The sequence below is a fragment of the Heterodontus francisci genome, chromosome 5 (genome assembly GCF_036365525.1).
Source record: "Heterodontus francisci isolate sHetFra1 chromosome 5, sHetFra1.hap1, whole genome shotgun sequence".
Classification (NCBI taxonomy): domain Eukaryota; kingdom Metazoa; phylum Chordata; class Chondrichthyes; order Heterodontiformes; family Heterodontidae; genus Heterodontus; species Heterodontus francisci.
Genome location: NC_090375.1, coordinates 190,910,948 through 190,930,357, shown reverse-complemented (window position 1 = coordinate 190,930,357; position 19,410 = coordinate 190,910,948). Strand labels below are relative to the sequence as shown.

At 42.0% G+C, this 19,410-nt stretch overlaps 1 protein-coding gene across 8 annotated transcripts in view; it reads left to right on the top strand.

The window, feature by feature from the left end:
- Positions 1-19,410, top strand: part of tshz1 (teashirt zinc finger homeobox 1) — a 376,821-nt gene that overhangs the window by 170,006 nt on the left and 187,405 nt on the right. For 5 of the 8 annotated variants that reach the window (XR_010975109.1, XM_068032504.1, XM_068032506.1 and 2 more), the window contains exon 2: positions 14,757-17,879. Coding sequence is in view for 7 of the 8 variants with exons in the window: in XM_068032504.1 (XP_067888605.1) it covers positions 14,757-17,872 (3,116 nt within the window). In the remaining variant the exon portion in view is untranslated. Of the gene's footprint in view, positions 1-3,318; positions 3,415-6,187; positions 6,224-14,756; positions 18,592-19,410 lie in introns of those variants that run through there. The other 3 variants (XM_068032503.1, XM_068032508.1, XM_068032509.1) reach the window with 2 other exon arrangements.

Below are 19,410 nucleotides of genomic sequence, written 5' to 3'. Positions count from 1 at the left end.
GAAATTGTTAGAATCCATTATTAAGGAAGTAATAACAAGACATTTAGAAAGTCAAAACGCAATCCACCAGAGTTAGCATGGTTTTATGAAGGTTAAATCGTCTTTGACTAATTTGCTAGTTCTTTGAAGCTGTGTTAAGCAAAGTAGATAATGGGGTTCTGGTAGATGTAGTATATCTGGACTTCCAGAAGGCATTTGATAAGGTGCCACACAAAGGGTTAATACACAAGGTAAGATCACATGGGGTTAGGGGCAATTTATTAGCTTGGATAGAGGATTGGCTAACCAACAGAAAACAGAGAGTCGGGATAAATGGGTCTTTTTCTGGTTGGCACTAGTGGGGTGCCACAGGGTTCAGTCCTTGGGCCCAACTATTTTCAATCTATATTAATGACGTGGATGCAGGGATAGAAGGTACTATAGCCAAATTTGCAGGTGACACTAAAATAGGTGGGATAGTAAGTTGCAATAAAGAAATAAAACATTTACAAATGGATATGGACAGGTTAGGTGAATGGGCCAAAATTTGGCAGATGGATTTTAACATGGATAAGTGTGAGGTTATCCATTTTGGTCAGAAGAATAGAAAGGCAAATTATTATCTAAATGGAGAGAAACTTCAGAGTGCTTTGGTGCAGAGGGATCTGGGTGTCCTCGTGCATGAATCGCAGAAAACTAGTATGCAGGTACAGCAGGTAATAAGGAAGGCAAATGGAATCTTGGCATTTATTGCTAAAGGAATAGAATATAAAAGTAGGGAAGTGTTGCTGCAACTGTACAAGGCATTAGTGTGACTTCACCTGGAGTATTGCGTACAGTTTTGGTCCCCTTGAGGAGGGATGTAGTTGCATTGGAGGCAGTTCAGAGGAGGTTCACTGGATTGATTCCAGGGACGAGGGGTTTGTCTTATGAAGAGAGATTGAACAGTTACTAGGCCTTTACTCTCTGGAGTTTAGAAGAATGAGAGGGGATCTAATTGAGGTATACAAGATGATTAAGGGGATTGACAAAGTAGACGTAGAGAGGATGTTTCCTCTTCTGGGGCAATCTAGAATGAGAGGTCATAGTTTTAGGATAAGGGGTAGCAGATTTAAAACAGAGATGAGGAGAAATTACTTCTCTCAAAGGGTCGTGAGTCTGTGGAATTCACTACCCCAGAGTGCGGTGGATGCTGGGACATTGAGTAAATTTAAGGAGCAGATAGACAGATTTTTAATTAGTAATGGATTGAAGGGTTATGGAGAACGGGCAGGTAAGTGGAGTTGAGGCCGAGATGAGATCAGCCATGATCGTATTGAATGGCGGAGCAGGCTCGAGGGGCTGAATTGCCTACTCCTGCTCCTAGTTCTTATGTTCTCACATTGTCGCATACCATTAAGACCCGAATGTTTTTTCCTTTGTGAGAAAAGAAAACAAAATAAAGCATCCAGGTTTAAAGTTTCTTTTTAATTCATTTTAAATTCAATTGGAACAGTCCATTCAAAAGTGTTTAATTTGCTGAAATGAAAATGTTATATGGTTTAATGAATACATAACTGCTACAGAGTGTTGGGAAATGTTTTTAAATTCCAACTGTGTTTTGGGTAGATTTCATTTATTCTCCCTCATTAAAAATGAGAGCGTTTTGCAACAAATGCATTGAAATGGAATACTGTGTACAGCAGGTAGCTTACAGGCATCTTCGCCATCGATAGAACAAGAGGATAGCAAATCATATTTCGACACTGATGAAATCCACACTTTCCGGGAAAAAACACAAAGAAGTCTGCTAGGTTCTGTCAAGTTAAGATGTGCATTGTTTACAAACCTTCCCTCCCTCAGTTTGCACACAATTTGGGGCCTGCTGGACATCTGGTTTTATTAATATAATAAATTGTCTTTTTTTCCCCTCTCTGTCATACAGTGAGCAATGAAAGGATGTAATGCAGACTCTGGGTGATGGATTATAAATCATTTGAGATTAAATTACAAGATAATTTGAAAACTTAACAGTTTGCATTTTGCAGTTGGGATTGTTTTGCAAACTTGCAATTTTTTTATGACTATCTGGGATTTTATTAGGAGCTTGTTGAGACATCTATCACGCCGTTCCTCTCCTGTTAGCAGTGGGCACATTTCCGAAGCAAGCAGAGTTGTTTCACCATTGACGCCTGCATTAGCTGGTCCAAAAAAGATTGCTGTATTTTCATTGACACACAGCGCATTACCATAATTGGCTTTTCTACATGATAGGACAGAGGAAATAATAATGTCATTTTATTTACAGCCGGAGTGTCCCTTTATGAGACTTCTCCAAGTTTCTGCCATGCTGCGTAGGTCAAATGACATCTTTTGATCAGTCCTGTCCAAAGATATCAAAGCTGAGTGGCAAGTAATGGAGAGCTAGTGACAAACCAAATCTGGGGAAGAAATAAGACTGCCAGTTTCCTATTAAACAGCCTGCTAAACAGCACAGCTTCACCGTGTCTGCTACGAAGCTACCCTGAGCACCTAAATCAGTAGAGTGAAAGGAGACTGAATTGAACATTAGTGCTGCAAATGACTGCAATGATTGCCACAACCCGCCCGCACAGCACCCCCCCCCCCCTCCCTCACCACCCTCCTCACTACCCCACTCCTCCCCCATCCCCTCCCCATAACCAAGAAAAAAAATCAGCAAGCAAACAGCGCGCATTACAGTTAGACTGTTCTCATCCGATTTGATATTCATCCTGCTTCTTGCTGGTTTTCTGATCTGGTTTATTTAGGGTTGACATCAGCCAAATGGTGTAGCGGGATATCTCTGACAGATATTCTTATTGATTTAACAAGTTGCGCAGTAGAGAGAAACTGTTTCTTTTGCATACTGTCAGTTTTGCTCCTAGTTGATCTGTGAATTTAAAAAAATATATATATATTTATATTTATCGTACAGTTTCCGTGAGGCGCTCTTATGTCCTTTGAAGTTATCCAGCGGTATTTTTGGAATAATTTCTCATGTAACATTTTGTCACCTTTTGTTCCCTCTGGTGTGGTGTCCTTTTTCTCCCTTATTTGTAAGGAAACAGCAGGGATTTTTTTTTTCTTATTTTTATGTAATGTAGATTGTTTTTCCTTCTCGTTGTTGCTTTTCCTCCTCCCTCTCTCTCACAAGCCAGTTTACTTTCAGTTTTATACGCCTTACCGTCCAGTCATGACGAGAATAGATGCTGAAATGCGTACTGTGGTGAGTTGAATTTGCTGCGAGCCCCAGGCTTTGTCAGCCCAATCTCCCGCGCCCTCAATAATGGAGCCATCTTGCTCTCCACCGCAGTGTCACCTGTCTAGGTGAGCCAGGCTGGTTGCTACGTGAAGTGACAGGGAGCTTCGAGGGGCAGCCGCCTTGGCTGACAAGTGCGGAGTGATCCATCTTGCAGAGATAACTTATCCGAGAAGGTGATTTTTTTCTTAACTGTCCAGTTGTTGAAATGATTACTGACCAGAATAATCATGATTAGCTTGTAGCAGATCATATTTGTGCTGCAGATGCGGGCAATGTACTTGCCTTGGAAGCGTCATGTGAATTATTCATTCTTCATAGAATCAGACGGCACAGGAGGAGGCCATTTGGTCCACCATGTTTGCGCTGGCCCTATGAAAGAGCTATCCAATTAGTCCCACTCCTGCACTGCTCTTTCTCCCATAGACCTGCAAAACTCCTCTGCTTCAATATTCCCTTTTGCAAGTTACGATTGATACTGATCCCATCACCCTTTCAGGCAGCGCGTTCCAGATCACAACAATTTGCAGCACAAATACATTTCTCCTAATCTCCCCTCTGGCTCTTTTGCCGATAGCCTTTATTTTTGGAGAATGGTTCGAGTATTATTGGTGGAGGATAAATATTAATTTCCTCTACCACCAGTGCACAGTGGCAGCAGTGTGTAACATTTACTAGATGCACTGCAGCAACTCACCAAGGTTGCTTGGACAGCACCTCCCAAACACGAGCAGCTGGCACATGGGAACACCACCACCTGCCAGTTCCTCTCCAAGTCGCACACCATCCTGACTTGGAACTATATCGCCGTTCTTTCATCATCACTGAGGCAAAATCCTGCAACTCTCTGCCTAACAGCAATAAGGGAGCACCTTCACGATATGGACTCCAGCGGTTCGAGAAGGTGGGTCCCCACCACCTTCACAAGGGCACCTAGGGATGGGCAATAAATGTTGGGCTTGCCAGCGATGCCCACATCCTGTGAATAAAGAAATAAAAACAAGTTCAAGAAGTTACAGATGGATCACGTAGTCTTGAGTTCCCGAATTATTCTTTAAATCTCCAAACCATAGATCAGTTGACTCCCATGATATCCAACCGCATTGGAGGTTCTCAAAATCTCTGAGGCATCTGCAGCTGAGGCCCTTACCCCATCATTGCATTTTCTGCTTCCAAAATATAGAGTTCACATCACCATAGCTTTTTATTGTGGCAGTATTATTTACATCACAGAAAGCAGCAGCTAATTGGAAGGATAGAATGATACTGCGCGGAAGGAGGCCATTCATCCCATCGTGCCTGTGCCAGCTCATAGGAGGAGTTGTCCAATTAGTCTCCCCTGCTATTTCCCCATAGTCCCACAGTTTTTCTCCCCTTCAAGTGTTTATACAGTTCCCTTTTAAAAATTACTGTTGAATTTGATTCCACTGCCCTTTCAAGCAGCACATTCCAGATCACAACAACTCACTGGGTAAAACAAAAATTCTCATCTCGCCTTTGATTCTTTTGCCAATTATCCTAAAAGAGGTGAATGGTGTTAGTTTTCTTCCCCCAACAGTGAGGCATCGGATCTTGTATTATTAATTGAAAAAAATTAGGTGGGAGGCCAAGGTTCATAGTGCTGGCCACCACCAGGATTGAAAGAAAGAAGAAAAGTGAAGACCAAGTCAAGGGGACGTAGTGTTGGTTGACATCAAGCTTTGAGTTATTAAAAACCTGAAGATTGTAAGAGAAAGGAGAGACAGAGATTCACTGTAGGTGAAAAGTGATAGGGGTAAAATCTCTGAATAAATTTTGTCCAATCACAACATCTACAATGCATCTCCCTGCCCTTTGATAACAGATATGCCATTCTCATTATAGAAACACAGAACTGTTACAGCGCAGAAGGAGGCTATTGGGCCCATCGTGTCCACACTAGCTCTCTGAAAGAGCAAATCTCTCAGTTCCATTCCCCCGCCTTCTCCCCGTAACCCTGCACATTCTTCCTTTTCAAATAACAGTCTTTTGAATGCTTCAATTGAACCTGCCTCCACCACACTCTCAGGCAGTGCATTCCAGACCTTAACCACTCGCTGCGTGAAAAAGTTTTTCCTCAGGTCACTTTTGCTTCTCTTACCAAATACTCTAAACCTGCACCCTCTCGTTCTCAATCCTTTCACGAGTGGGAACAGTTTCTCTCTATCTCCTCTGTCCAGACCACTCATGATTTTGAATATCTCTATCAAATCACCTCTCAGCCTTCTCTTCTCCAAGGAAAACAGTCCTAATTTCTCCAATCTATCTTCATAACTGAAATTACTCATCCCTGGAACAATTCTCATGTATCTTTTCTGTATTCTCTCTAATGCTCTCAAGGCTTTCCTAAAATCCGACGCCCTGAGCTGGACGCAATAGTCTTGCTGAGGCCGAACTAGTGTCTTATACAAGTTCAACATAACTTCTTTGCACTTGTACTCTATGCCCCTATTAATAAAGCCCAGGATACTGTATGCTTCATTAACTGCACTCTCAATCTGTCCTGCCACCTTCAGTGATTTATGTACATATACATCCAGGTCCCTCTGCTCCTGCACCCCCTTTAAAATTGTACCCTTTATTCTATATTGTCTCTCCATGTTCTATCAAGATGAATCACTTCACATTTCTCGGCATTGAACTTCATCTGCCACCTGTCTGGCCATTCCTCCAACTTGTCTATGTTCTTTTGGAGTTCTATGCTATCCTCCTCACAAGTTCCATATCATCTGCAGTGGAATATGATTTTAAATTAGGTAAATTAATTGTTCCATGTGAGAAGTGTGGATTAATTTATGTGCAGTATATTGGTAAGCTCAATGAAAAATGGAGAGGGGTTAGAGGACCGGACTTATTGAATGGCGGAACAGGCTCGAGGGGTCGAGTGGCCTACTCCTGCTCCTAATTCGTATGTTTGTATGTTTTCACCAGGGAACTAACTGAAACCATACAGAGGATTTACATTGGGTAAGCAACATGTGCAATGATGACTTGCCTATGTTATTGGTTTCCTGATTATAAGCCCTGTTGACTGGGAGGGATTTGTGTCCAAAGTAACAGCAGGCAGGCTTGTACAGAGATTTTAATGTGCAGTGTTGACAAACAGAGTGACATGCATTTGGAGGCTGTTTCGTTCATGAATTAGCTTCAATCGCAAGTCAAGCACTGACCCAAGTGTATTCTGTTGCAAAGTCAGAGATGGGTGGGGGTGGTGATAGAAAGAGCATCCCTAATGCAGAGAATTGAAGAAAACAGTAGTGGAAAACAACACTGCAGTCTCAGCACAACATCAACGCATTGCAAACATCTACCACCATCTACACGACATTGACTGATTCTAATAGGGACTGATTCAGTTGTTTTTTAAAATTAAATTGGTGCCTTTTTAAAAAAAAAACTTGTTTCATCTGATGCACTTAATTGGGAAAATGCTGTCAGGTGTAAATTTTGTCAATTTCTTTTTAAAAGCTTGCCGTGCAAACAATAACCCTGATTCTGAGTTTGGGGTATTGCCTGTGGAATCCAGTTTGCTGCTGCCACAGAGATGTTTGGTGCTGAGAAAGATTTCAGAAACGTCTCAATGAATACAACATGAATAAAGCAGGCTAAAGTTGCAATCTAATACCAGAACACTATGATTCGGAGTCTGAATATAGGTTCAAATATAAGTGGCGGAAGAGCCGACATAACTTGATAGTTTGGTTACAAGCAAGAGCGCCTTTTTTCTCGTTTGCATGTAATCTGTGCAAATTACATTAAGGCAAGTATATTATAGCAAGTGGCTTGTTATCAATACACGTACTTAAACCAGTCATTCACTCATGTTGATCTAACAGACATAGGTGCTTTTTGACTAGTTGGAAGATCAGTCAGAGAACAGTTTTTGCCTGTAGTATCAATGAAAGAATGAAAAGAAGGAGAGATTGCATTTATATAGCATCTTTCACAATGACAGGATGTCCCAAAGTCCTTTACAGCCAGCGAAGTACTTCTGAAGTGTGGTCACTGTTGCAAAGTAGGAAATGCAGCAGCCAATTTTCACACAGCACGATCCCACAAACAGAAATATGGTAATGACCAGATCCTCTGTTTTTTGTGGTGTTGATTGAGGGATAAATATTGACCAGGACGCCATGAAGAACTCCCCTATTCTTCCTCAAAATCATGCCATGGAATCTTTTACATTCCCCTGAGAGAGTAGACACAGGGCCTCAGTTTAATGTCCCATCCAAAATTTAGCATCTCCACCAGCACACCTTGATTTTGTACTAAGTTCTGGAGTGGGACCCGAACCCCCAATCTACAGACGTAGAGGTGTGAGTACAACCTAGTGAGCCACAGCTGACACAATCTTTAATGCACCTACATACCTGGAGAATTAAGTTTGTATTACATTCTGAGCAGTTTCCTGAAACATTTGATTTTTAATTTTTTTAAAAAAACAGGGTGTAAATCATCGAGCAGATTGTGTCAAGGAAGAGGTAGACTGTGAGTGTGAATCTCCACAAATTAATGGTGATTTGCATTGCTCCACCATTGGCCTCGCAAAAATGGCATCTCGCCTTCAGCCTCCCCATAAATTTTGATAGATTGCTGCACACAAGCATTAATTACCAATTAAACTTGCTGCAGAAAATTAAAGCTGGTACTTAACAGCTTAAGGACCCTTGCAACGTGTAAATTTATGTTCCTGCAATGCCACTCAACCTCTCCAGCCAAGAAAGGGATCAGTTAAAACTATGGAACCTCACTCCCACAGATAGTAAATTGTTATTGGAGATTGAATAATTTTTAAATGTTACTTTTTTCTTACTTTTCCTGTCTCTTTTTCTCTCTCAATCCAATCTTTCTTTCCCTCTCATTCTTCCTGTTCTTGTACCTGATTTGACTCAAATTCACCCAATTTCCTTCTCAATTGTTCCTGTTTCTTTCTCAATACTTAAATCTCATTGTTTAAGAAGATAGACAGTTGGTCTTGTTGTTCACAGAGGTCCCATTTGACCCATAATCAGCTTGCACTGCCAGCAAGTTATGGAGCAAAAACATTTCAAGCCGAAGGGTGAGGGAGAATGTCTGACTAACAGAGCACACCATGAGATTCCCCAGTCTAACAAATTCTGGGCCATAATGTTATCTCGGTTCCTTAACTCTGGTCCACTGGAATCAAAATTGTATATTTACTGCTTGATAATGCATAATGAACAAGTAATTATTTTATGATTGAGAACTGACCCAAGTAATGCTGAAAATAGAGATGTTTTGTCGAAGTTTTTCATCTTGTATTCATCAGGATAATTCACAAGAATACCAATGTAAGGAAAGCAACAAGTTGGTATGAGAAGCGAGTATACAGTATAAATTTGTTGCTTCCCTTACATTGGTATTCTTGCGAATTGTCCTGATGAATGTAAGATGAAAAACTTCGATAAAATGTCTCTATTTTCAGCAGTACTCAAGTTCTGTACTACCAAATGACGGTTTGACTCAAGTAACCTAAGCCATCACACTGTCAGGATATTACATTTAAATGTTAGAAAGACCAAAAACTGTAAGATACTTGGGGGAATTCCATGTTTATTGTGTCACTTAATCCTTTACCGTGGGTCAAAATGTTGACAGTCAATTCTCACGATTTCCAAAAACATTTCCCATTGATTTTCCTTAAATGAAGCTTCACCTGATTGAATTTTTATGTATTGTATGTGAGAATGTAAGTAAAACGGCCTTTCATTAATCTGAGCAAAGGAAATATTGTTTTCAAAGCCCAATGCACAGGATTTTTTTCCGATGAAGGGGATTAGATAGTTAAAGAACCACGGGTGCTATGAAATCTTGTCTGCATTTAAATGTCTGTGCACTTTTTCCACTCCTGGCTCCGTAGAACACTTCAAATGAGAAGCTAAGACTTTGGATATCCTCAGATCTGTCTTCCCCCACTTGCAGCACTTGCTGCTGTACAGTGTTGTCCAATTGATGATAGAAATGGGCTTCATTCTTATTTCAAGATAAAAATACAAGATTGGAGTTAGAAGAATCTCAAATTTATTTGCTCGGTATCCGACGCAGCAGATGTTACTTCAGTCATGTATCTGTGTTTTGGGGCTGAATTATTCAGCATGTAAATACAACTTCATGCTTGCAATCATTTTCTGCGTAGGTGCCCACTTCTGTTATTCTCTACCATGTCCGAGTATGTTGCTGTGAGTTACTAATTTAACATTCAGTCGCAAAATACCGCTTTCTGTTCATTATCATTTGATAGTGCAATTTACTCTGAGTTTTTTAAAAATATTGATGGAGGATTGTATTTTTTTTAAATAGTTCTGCTTGCTGACCTTAATTCTTGTATTATTTCTGTCCCAGTTTGCTTTAGGTGGGCAGTTGTGAGACTTCAACGCTCCCCATTTTAAAATTTGGTTTTTGTTCAGAATATGCAACATTTCTGCAGACATGTTCTTGTTAGGTGCATCTTTCTGTTCAAAGCATGATTCTGCTCCGTAAATACATATATAGCAAAGGCCCACTGTTACCAATCTCTCTGGTTTAATTAGGCACTGCTATATTGCAACAGTTTTTGAAGGTGGCCACACGTTTGACTATGTACCAATGGGAAAAATTTGTGGATTTGATTTAAAGAAAACTAAAATATAATGAAGAGAAAACTTACAATTCAGCCACTTCTCAATGCAGAAGTGAAATCATTGCCACATTACAATGAACATACAATACTCACACACTTTTTTTAAGGAGATCTTACATTTTGTATAAGTATTGTGGCGGGTAGAATTATATGATAATTTAATCAAACTATGTAATATTGTAATACACAGAATTGCTTAAGATTAAATCTGGCTCAGCATCAGAATTCCTGGAAACACATCAGCTGCACTGTGTGGCATTATCAGTATTTTAAAGAATAAATAAAGCACAATGTATTATTTTCATGGGATCAATAACCTCAAAATGTTATTTAGGGATCAGTTTAAATTTTTGCAATGGTCTATGCACCTACAGTCACCAGTGTAAAAACACAAATCTATTTTTACTGCTGGTGCCCTGTCCTGATATTAATGGAGAGGCCAGGATGGGGGGGGGGGGGGGGTGTGCAGGGTGGGGGTAAGTGTGGGAACAACCCAGTAAGGCCCAGGAAGCTGGAGGCCCATAGGAATATAGGAGCAGGAATAGGCTATTCAGCCCATCGAGCCTGCTCTGCCATTCAGTATGATCATGGCTGATCATCCACTTCAATGCTTTTTCCCCACACTATCCCCATATCCCTTTATGTCATTTGTATTTAGAAATCTGTCAGTCTCTACTTTAAACATACTCAATGACTGAGCTTCCACGGCCCTCTAGGGTAGAGAATTCCAAAGATTCACAACCCTCTGAGTAAAGGAATTTCTCTTCATCTCTGTCCTAAGTGGCTTTCCCCTTATTTTGAAATTGTGTCTCCTGGTTCTAGACTCCCCAACGATGGGAAACATCTTACCTGCATCTACCCTGTCTATCCCTTTAAGTATTTTGTAAGTTTCAATGAGATCACCTCTCATTCTTCAAAACTCTAGAGAATACAGGCTTAGTTTCCCCAATTCTCTTTTCATAAGACAGTCCTGCTATCCCGGGAACAAGTGTGATGAACCTTCGTTGCACTCCCTCTATGGCAGTAATAGCCTTCCTAAGGTAAGGTGACCAAAACTGCACACAGTACTCCAGGTGTGGTCTAACCAAGGTTCTATACAATTGAAGCAAGACTTCACTACTCCTGTACTCAAATCCTCTTGTGATAAATACTAACATACCATTAGCCTTCTTAATTGCTTGCTGCACTTGCATGTTAGCTTTCAGTGACTTATTGACGAGGACACCCAGGTCTCTTTGTACTTCTACACTTTCTAACTTCTTACCATTTAAGAAATACTCTGCACATCTATTCCTCCTACCAAAATGGATAACCTCACATTTTTCCACATTATATTCCATCTGCCACGTTCTTGCCCACTCACTAAGTCTGTCCAAATCCCCTTGAAGCCGCTTTGTATCTTTCTCACAACACACATTCCCATCTAGTTTTGTGTCATCTGCAAACTTGGAAATATTACATTTGGTGCACATGTCCAAATCATTGATATATACTGTGAACAGCTGGGGCCCAAGTACCGATTCTTGTCGCACCGCAGTAGTCACAGCCTACCAATGTTTATTCCAACTCTGTTTTCTGTCTGTTAACCAGTTCTTAATCCATGCCGGTATATTACCTCCTATCTCATGTGCTTTAATTTTGCTAACCAACCTCCTGTGGGGGACTTTATCAAAAGCCTTCTGAATATCCAAGTATACCAGGTCCACCAACTCCCCTTTATCAATGCTGTTAGTAACATCCTCAAAAACTCCCAACAGGTTCGTCAAACATGATTTCCCATTCATAAATCCATGTTGACTATGCCAATCAGATCATTATTGTCCAAGTGTCCATTTATCACATCCTTTAGAATAGATTCTAACATTTTCCCAACTCAGATGTAAGGCTAACAGTTCTGTAGTTCCCTGTTTTCGCTATCCCTCCCTTCTTAAATAGTGGAATGACATTTGCTACCTTCTGATTCTGCAGGGACCGTTCCAGAATCTACAGAATTTTGGAAGATGATCACCAATGCATCCACTATCTCCATAGCTACCTCTTTCAACACGCTGGGATATAGAATATTAGGTCCTGGGGACTTATCAACCTTCAGCCCCATTAATTTCTCCAATACAACCTTCTAACTAATACTAATTTCCCTTAATTCCTCATTCTCCTGAGTCCCTTGGATCTCTAATTCTGGGAGATTTCTTGTATCTTCCTTAGTGAAGACAGACACAAAGTAATCATTTAGCTTCTCTGCCATTTCTCTATTCCCCATTATAAATTCTCCTGACTCTTCCTGTCATGGGCCCACATTTGTCTTAGCCAAATGTTTCATTTTTACATACCTGAAGAAACTTTTACAGTCCGTTTTTATGTTTTTTGATAGCTTACATTCATATTCTACTCTCCCTCGATCAGTTTCTTTGTCCTCCTTTGCTGTATTCTAAAATCCTCCAGACCTCAGGTTTACTACTATTTCTGGCAACTTTATAGGCCTTTTCTTTTAATCTTATACAATCCTTAACTTCTCTTGTTATCCACGGTTAACTGCTTTTACTTTTGGGGTTTTTGTGCCTTGAAGGAATGTATAGTTGCTGGAAACTATGTAATAATTCTTTGAAGACTATCCATTGTCTATGTACTGTCATACCTTTTAATGTATTTTCCCAATCCACTCAGCCAATTTGACCCTCATACCTTCATAGTTTCCTTTGTTCAAATTTAACACCCTGGTTTCAGATTGAACTACCTCACTTTCAAACACAATGCAAAATTCTATCATATCATGGTCAGTCATCCCTAAAGGTTCTTTTATAACCAGATTATTAATTAGCCCTTTCTCATTACATAATACTTGATCTAAAGTAGCCTGTTCTCTCGTAGGTTCCTCATCATACTGCTCTAGAAAACCATCCCTAACACACTCCAAAACTCGTCCTCCACAGCATTAGTGCTTATTAGGTTTACCCAGTTTATGTGCAGATTGAGGTCACCCATAATTACTGTATTACCCATGCTACATGCTTCTGTAATCTCCTGATTAATACCCATGCTCCACACTACCACTACTGTTTGGTGGCCTGTAAACAACTCCTACCAGTGTTTGCTGCCCCTTGCTGTTTCTTAGTTCCATACAAACAGATTCCACATTTTGTTATTCCGATCTGAGATCCTCCCTTACTAATGTACTGATCCCTTCCCTTATTATCAGCGCAACACCATCTCCTTTTCCAGTCTTTCCTAAATGTTGAATATCCTTGAATTTTCAGTTCCCAGTCTTGGTAACCCTGTAGACATACTTCCGTAATGGCAATTAGATCATACCCATTTACCTCTATTTGTGCCTGTAAATCATCTACCTTGTTGTGAATTCTGCATGAATTCAGGTAGAGTGCCCTTAACCTTGTCGTCTTGACATTATTCTGCATTCTAAACCTAGTAGGTGCTTGCCTTTGTTTCGCCTGCCTTCTAATGTTGCTTGCTACTTTTCTGCCTCCTGTTACCAGCTTTACTTCCTTCCAATTTGAGCTACCCCTCAGGTTCCCATCCCCCTGACAAGCTAGTTTAAACCCTCCCCAACAGCACTAGCAAAGCTCCGTGTGAGGATGTTAGTTCCAGTCCTGTTAAGGTGTAGCCTGCCAATCTTAACTCCTGGCCCACCTGAAAAAAATCAATCTAAGGTATACCTTCTGGGCCTGCTGTGCCCCAGGATTTGGCTCTAGGTTTTGTCACAGGATCTGGTTCCAGGTTTTGGCCCAGAATACAGCTCCAGGTTTTGCCCCAGAATCCAGTTCCAGGTTTTATTGCAGGATCTGGCTGCAGGTTTTGCCCACCCCCAGGTTTTGTTGCAGGATCGGCTGCAGGTTTTACCCACCCCCCGAATCCGGCTCCAGGTTTTGTTACAGGTTCGATGGCAGATTTTTGCCCCAGGATCCAGCTCCAGGTTTTGCCTGCCCCGTCTCCGGCTCCAGGTTTTGTGAGAGCCAACACTGGATCCAGACCTCGCTGAGGCAGGCCTCAGGTTAAAATTGCAGATCGGATCCTAATGACATCATTGGACTTAATCTGCATACGTAAAACTGGACCTGCTTCCTTCCTGTGAATGTCCCGATCATCTGCCTGAAACAGTAGGTTAATATAAAGAAAGAAAGACTTGCATTGATATAGCACCTTTCACAACCTCGGGACATCCCAAAGCATTTATAGCCAATGCAGTACTTTTCAAGTGTAGTCACTGTTATAATGTAGGAAACGCGGCAGCCAATTTGCACAAAGCAAGCTCCCACAAACAGCAAAGTGATAATGACCTGATAATCTGTTTTGTACAACAGGAATAGGGGCTCGGGGGGGCGGGGGGGGGGGGGGGGTACCCGACACCTGTTATTTTAGCTGCTCCCTCCCCCAGGCCTGGTTTCTACCAGTTAAAATCAGGACCAATGTTTATTTTTTGTTATACACCTTCTATAAGGCATATCTTTATTTTTTAATTTTACACTAAAAATGCTGTAGGGCTAATAGTTGATTTTTTGTTTAAAGCCTAATTACATTAACTTTCTAAGAAAGCTCAGTAACATTCCTGGAGCAAAATATAACTTGTTAAAATTTAGTTTGGTGTAAATTGGAAGTTAGGGAAATAATGCACACATTTCCTGTAAGCCTTTTCACAAAATCAATTTAGGTAAGGGATATAGCGGCTTGATGGAATTTAGATACAGATCACCCACAATCTTACTGAATGGGCGGAAAAGCCTGGAGGGGGCTGAATGGCCTCCTCCTCTTCCTCCTTTCCTAAATTCATGATCTTTTGAAATGATGGATTTTACCACCACATCCAGCTCTGAGTAATATTTTGCTTATATATCTTTTCTTTGCCAGCTTACGTCCCCGAGGAAGAGCTGAAAGCGGCGGAACTCAGCCAAGATCTTCAGGACGAGGAACTTCCTCCAGGGAGTGACCAGGAGCATGAGTTTATGCGTGCAGAGGAAGAAGAAAGCAAAGAGGTGCCCAGTTACCAGAATTCACCCGTCAGCACGCCAAACAATCCGGACCCGGGCTACGGGTCACCCGCCAGCGACACCAGTGACCAGCTGGCCGAGTTGCAAAGCACGTCGTCCAAGGATGGACAGGAGAAGGAGGAGGGGCTGGGCGCAGACAGCTCGCAAGCTTCGCGGGACAGCTTGGCTCAGATGAAAGCGGCCTACTCCAACCTTTTGAGCAGCTCTTACTGGACCAGCCTCGGCCTGGACCTGAAGAACACCAACCAGCCGAGCGCCAGCACCAGCAGCAACGGCAGCAGCCACAATGGCAGCAGCCACAACGGCAACAGCGGCGGGGCGGGCTACGACTGGCACCAGGCTGCCTTGGCCAAAACTCTCCAGCAAACCTCATATGGAGTAATGCACGAGTCCAGCCTGTTCAGCACGGTTCAGCTTTACAGGCAGCACAGCAAACTCTTTGGCTCCGTGTTCACTGGGGCCAGTAAGTTTCGGTGCAAGGACTGCAGCTCTGCCTACGACACTCTGGTGGACCTGACGGTGCACATGAATGAGACGGGCCACTACCGCGATGATAACCAGGATAAGGATGCAAATAACCCCCGCAAGTGGTCAAAGCCCAGGAAACGCTCCCTCATGGAGATGGAGGGCAAGGAGGATGCACAGAAAGTATTGAAATGCATGTACTGCGGACACTCCTTTGAGTCCTTGCAAGATCTCAGTGTCCACATGATCAAGACTAAGCATTACCAGAAAGTGCCTCTCAAGGAACCAGTGCCCGCCCTCGCCTCCAAGCTGCTGCCCCCCAACAAGAGAAGAGTCCAGCACGACACTCAGCCTTGCTCGCCAGAGTCTGCCATGAATCCCTCCGGGGTGGTGGTTGGCGAATCGGCTTCTGCCCAGAAAGCAGCCAATCCCTACGTGACCCCCAACAACCGCTATGGTTACCAGAACGGCGCCAGCTATACGTGGCAGTTTGAGGCCCGGAAAGCCCAGATACTGAAGTGCATGGAGTGCGGCAGCTCCCATGACACGTTGCAGCAGCTGACCGCTCACATGATGGTGACTGGCCATTTCTTGAAAGTCACCAACTCTGCCTCCAAGAAGGGGAAGCAGCTGGTTTTTGACACAATGGGGGAGGAGAAAATCCAGTCGATCCCCTTGCCGCCTTCAACTCCGACAAGAATTGCAGTGCCCACCACTCAGACAAAGCCCGAAACTCCGCCTCCACCAGTTATCGAACCAAGGAAGGAGTACGAAGAGGAGCCATTGGAAGAGAATGAGAAGGAAAGAGAGATAAAAGAGGAAAAAGATGATTCTGCGGAAAAGTTTGAGTCCACTTCACAGTACCAGTATCTCCGGGAAGAGGACCTGGATGAAAGTCCTAAAGGTGGAATTGATATACTGAAGTCTCTAGAGAACACAGTCACATCAGCAATCAATAAAGCTCAGAATGGGGCACCGACCTGGGGGGGCTACTCCAGCATTCATGCCGCATATCAGCTTTCTGGGACCATACGACCCTTTCAACCAACAGTGCAGAATGTTCAGTTGACCCCGTTCTATGCTAATAGCATAAAGGCCTTGTCTTCAGAGCACCTTGCAGGGGTGGAGCCTTCAGAGTGCCAATCACCACCACCTCAAAAGAGCAATGTCCATGCTATGGAGGAACTTGTGGAGAAGGTGACAGGTAAAATGACCATTAAGTCGGAAGAGAAACCGGCAGAGAAAGAGCCAGTGGTCACGTCTGTGACCAAAACAACCTGTCGTCCGTCGTCTCCCAGCGCTAAGGACCCTCCCAAAGCTGAAGACCTCGACAGTTCAGCACAACTGAAGAGAGGTGTTGAGGGGGAGGAAGTGAAAGTGAAGAAGGAGACTAATTTAGAAAGCCCTTCTCCACATGGGACAGAATGTTTAAAATCAACTGTTAGCAATGGCTGTAACAGTATGGCAATTATTACTGACCATTCACCTGAGTCGCCATTTGTCAATCCACTTAGTGCACTACAGTCAATTATGAACACACATTTGGGCAAGGCTGCCAAACCGTTGAGCCCGAGCCTCGATCCATTGGCCATGCTCTACAAAATAAGCAACAGTGTGTTAGACAAGCCCATATTCCCTGCTGCTCAGGTCAAACAAGCAGATATTGTAGATCGATACTACTACGAAAACAATGACCAACCAATAGACTTAACAAAATCAAAAAGCAGCAAAAAGTTCATTTCAGCCATGACAGAAACAATACTCTCTTCATCGCGGGAAAATGCTTTATTGGACATCTCTGACATGGTCAAGAACCTCACGGGGCGATTGACACCCAAGTCTTTGACCCCATCAACTGTTTCGGAAAAGTCCGAAGCAGATGTTAGCAGCTTTGAGGATACCTTAGAGGATATATCCCCAATACAGAAGAGAAAGGGTAGGCAGTCTAACTGGAACCCTCAGCACCTTCTGATACTCCAAGCCCAGTTTGCAGCTAGCTTACGTGAGTCCTCTGAAGGCAAATACATTATGTCGGACCTAAACCTACATGAGCGGGTGCACATTTCAAAGTTTACTGGTCTGTCCATGACCACGATAAGCCATTGGCTGGCCAATGTAAAGTATCAATTGAGAAGGACAGGTGGAACTAAATTCCTGAAGAACTTAGACACAGGTCATCCGGTTTTCTTCTGTAACGATTGTGCCTCTCAGTTTAGGACTCCTTCCAGCTACATAGGCCATTTGGAATCTCATTTAGGGTTTTCTATGAAGGATCTCTCGAAGTTGTCAATAGAGCAGATTCGAGAACAACAGGCAATTTCAAAGGTCATACCAAATAAGTCACTGAGTTCAGTTGGGATGTCAGAGGAGGACATAAGCTGTACATTCCAGTGTAAAATGTGCAACCGAACCTTTGCAAGCAAACATGCGGTCAAACTGCACCTTAGCAAAACACATGGCAAATCTCCAGAGGACCATCTGTTATATGTAACTGAATTTGAAAAACAATAGTACCCAGGTAAGCAGATGTGTAACTAAGCACCTACTGATAAACGCAGAGCATGACGAAAACACTCCAGGATGAATGTAATGAACATTTCCTCATATGTCTAGACAGTGTGTACTTATTTGTCATTTTTTTTGCTGTTAACACTTCCTAACAAACAATCTCCAGAGAACTAGCATCACTATTGAACTCATTGCTGCAATTATCTCTCTTGTCATGGGTTCCTGTAACAATTCAGTGTGTTGTCAGACAACCTCACAGTTTCAAATTCAGAATTTTATTTTGTTTCAGATGAGCACATATTTAAGTTTGATTGTATATTTGGAAGAAGGAAGTTCAGGGCCTGACTTAGGTAACAAAAAAAGCACATTAATATCGAAATGTAATGATATCTTTGCAATTCGACCCATTACCTTTTGAACTTTAAGCTGGAAACAATTACTGTCAGCATAATTCCATAATAACTAGTGCAGTCCTTGTGAGAAAAAAATAAAAGTTATATTTGAACCTGTATTTTATATTAAAGGTTATGTGTTATATTGTAGGCCATTGCAGTACATTTGTGAAAGTCCTTAGTTCAGAGTTGAAGAGTAACAGAAAACATGATCCCTGCATTTTGCCATTTCTGAAAATCGCTGTTTTTAATCATATAACCTGAAATAACATACCTTCTTTGTAAATGTCTTATACTGAATGTTCAGAATTAAAATGAGAAGCATCCAGAATCCCAGAACATTTCAAAATCGTGCTCTTCTCTGAATAAAATGTTAGACACTTTTTTTTTTAATGCTTTAAAAGAAATGTCAATTCTCAAAAAGTTTGACAGAAACACCAGTTGAAATTTTGAATTTATCTATTTTAGGAACATAGGACTGAGGAGCAGGAGTAGGTCATTTGGCCCTTCAAGCCTGCTCTGTCATTCAATAAGATCATGGCTGATCTGGTTGTGGTCTCAACTCCACTTTCCTGTCTGCCCCTCATAACCCTTGAATCCCTTGTCCATCAAAAATCTATCTCATTCAACCTTGAATAAATGCAATGACCCAGCCTCCACTGCTTTCTGGGGAAGAGAATTCCACAGACTGATGACCCTCTAGAGAAAAACATTTTTCTCATCTTCATCTTAAAAGGGAGACCTCTTATTCTTAAACTGTGTCCCCTAGTTCTGTTCTCCCCCACAAGAGGAAACATCCTCCTGATATCCACTCTATCAAGTTCCCTCAGGATCTTATATGTTCCAATAAGATCATCTCTCATTCTTCTAAACTCCAATGGGCCCAACCTGTTCAACCTTTCTTCATAAGATAAGCCCTTCATCCCTCGAATTAGTCGAGTGAGCCTTCTCTGAACTGCTTCAAATACAATAATACCCATTTTCAAATAAAGAAACCAAAACTGTACACAGTACTCCAGATGTGGTCTCACCAAGGTCCTGTACAGCTGTAGTAAAACTTCTTTTTTTATACTCCCTCCCTCTTGCAATAAATGCCAACATTCCATTTGCCTTCCTAATCACTTGCTGTACCTGCAAACTAACTTCTTG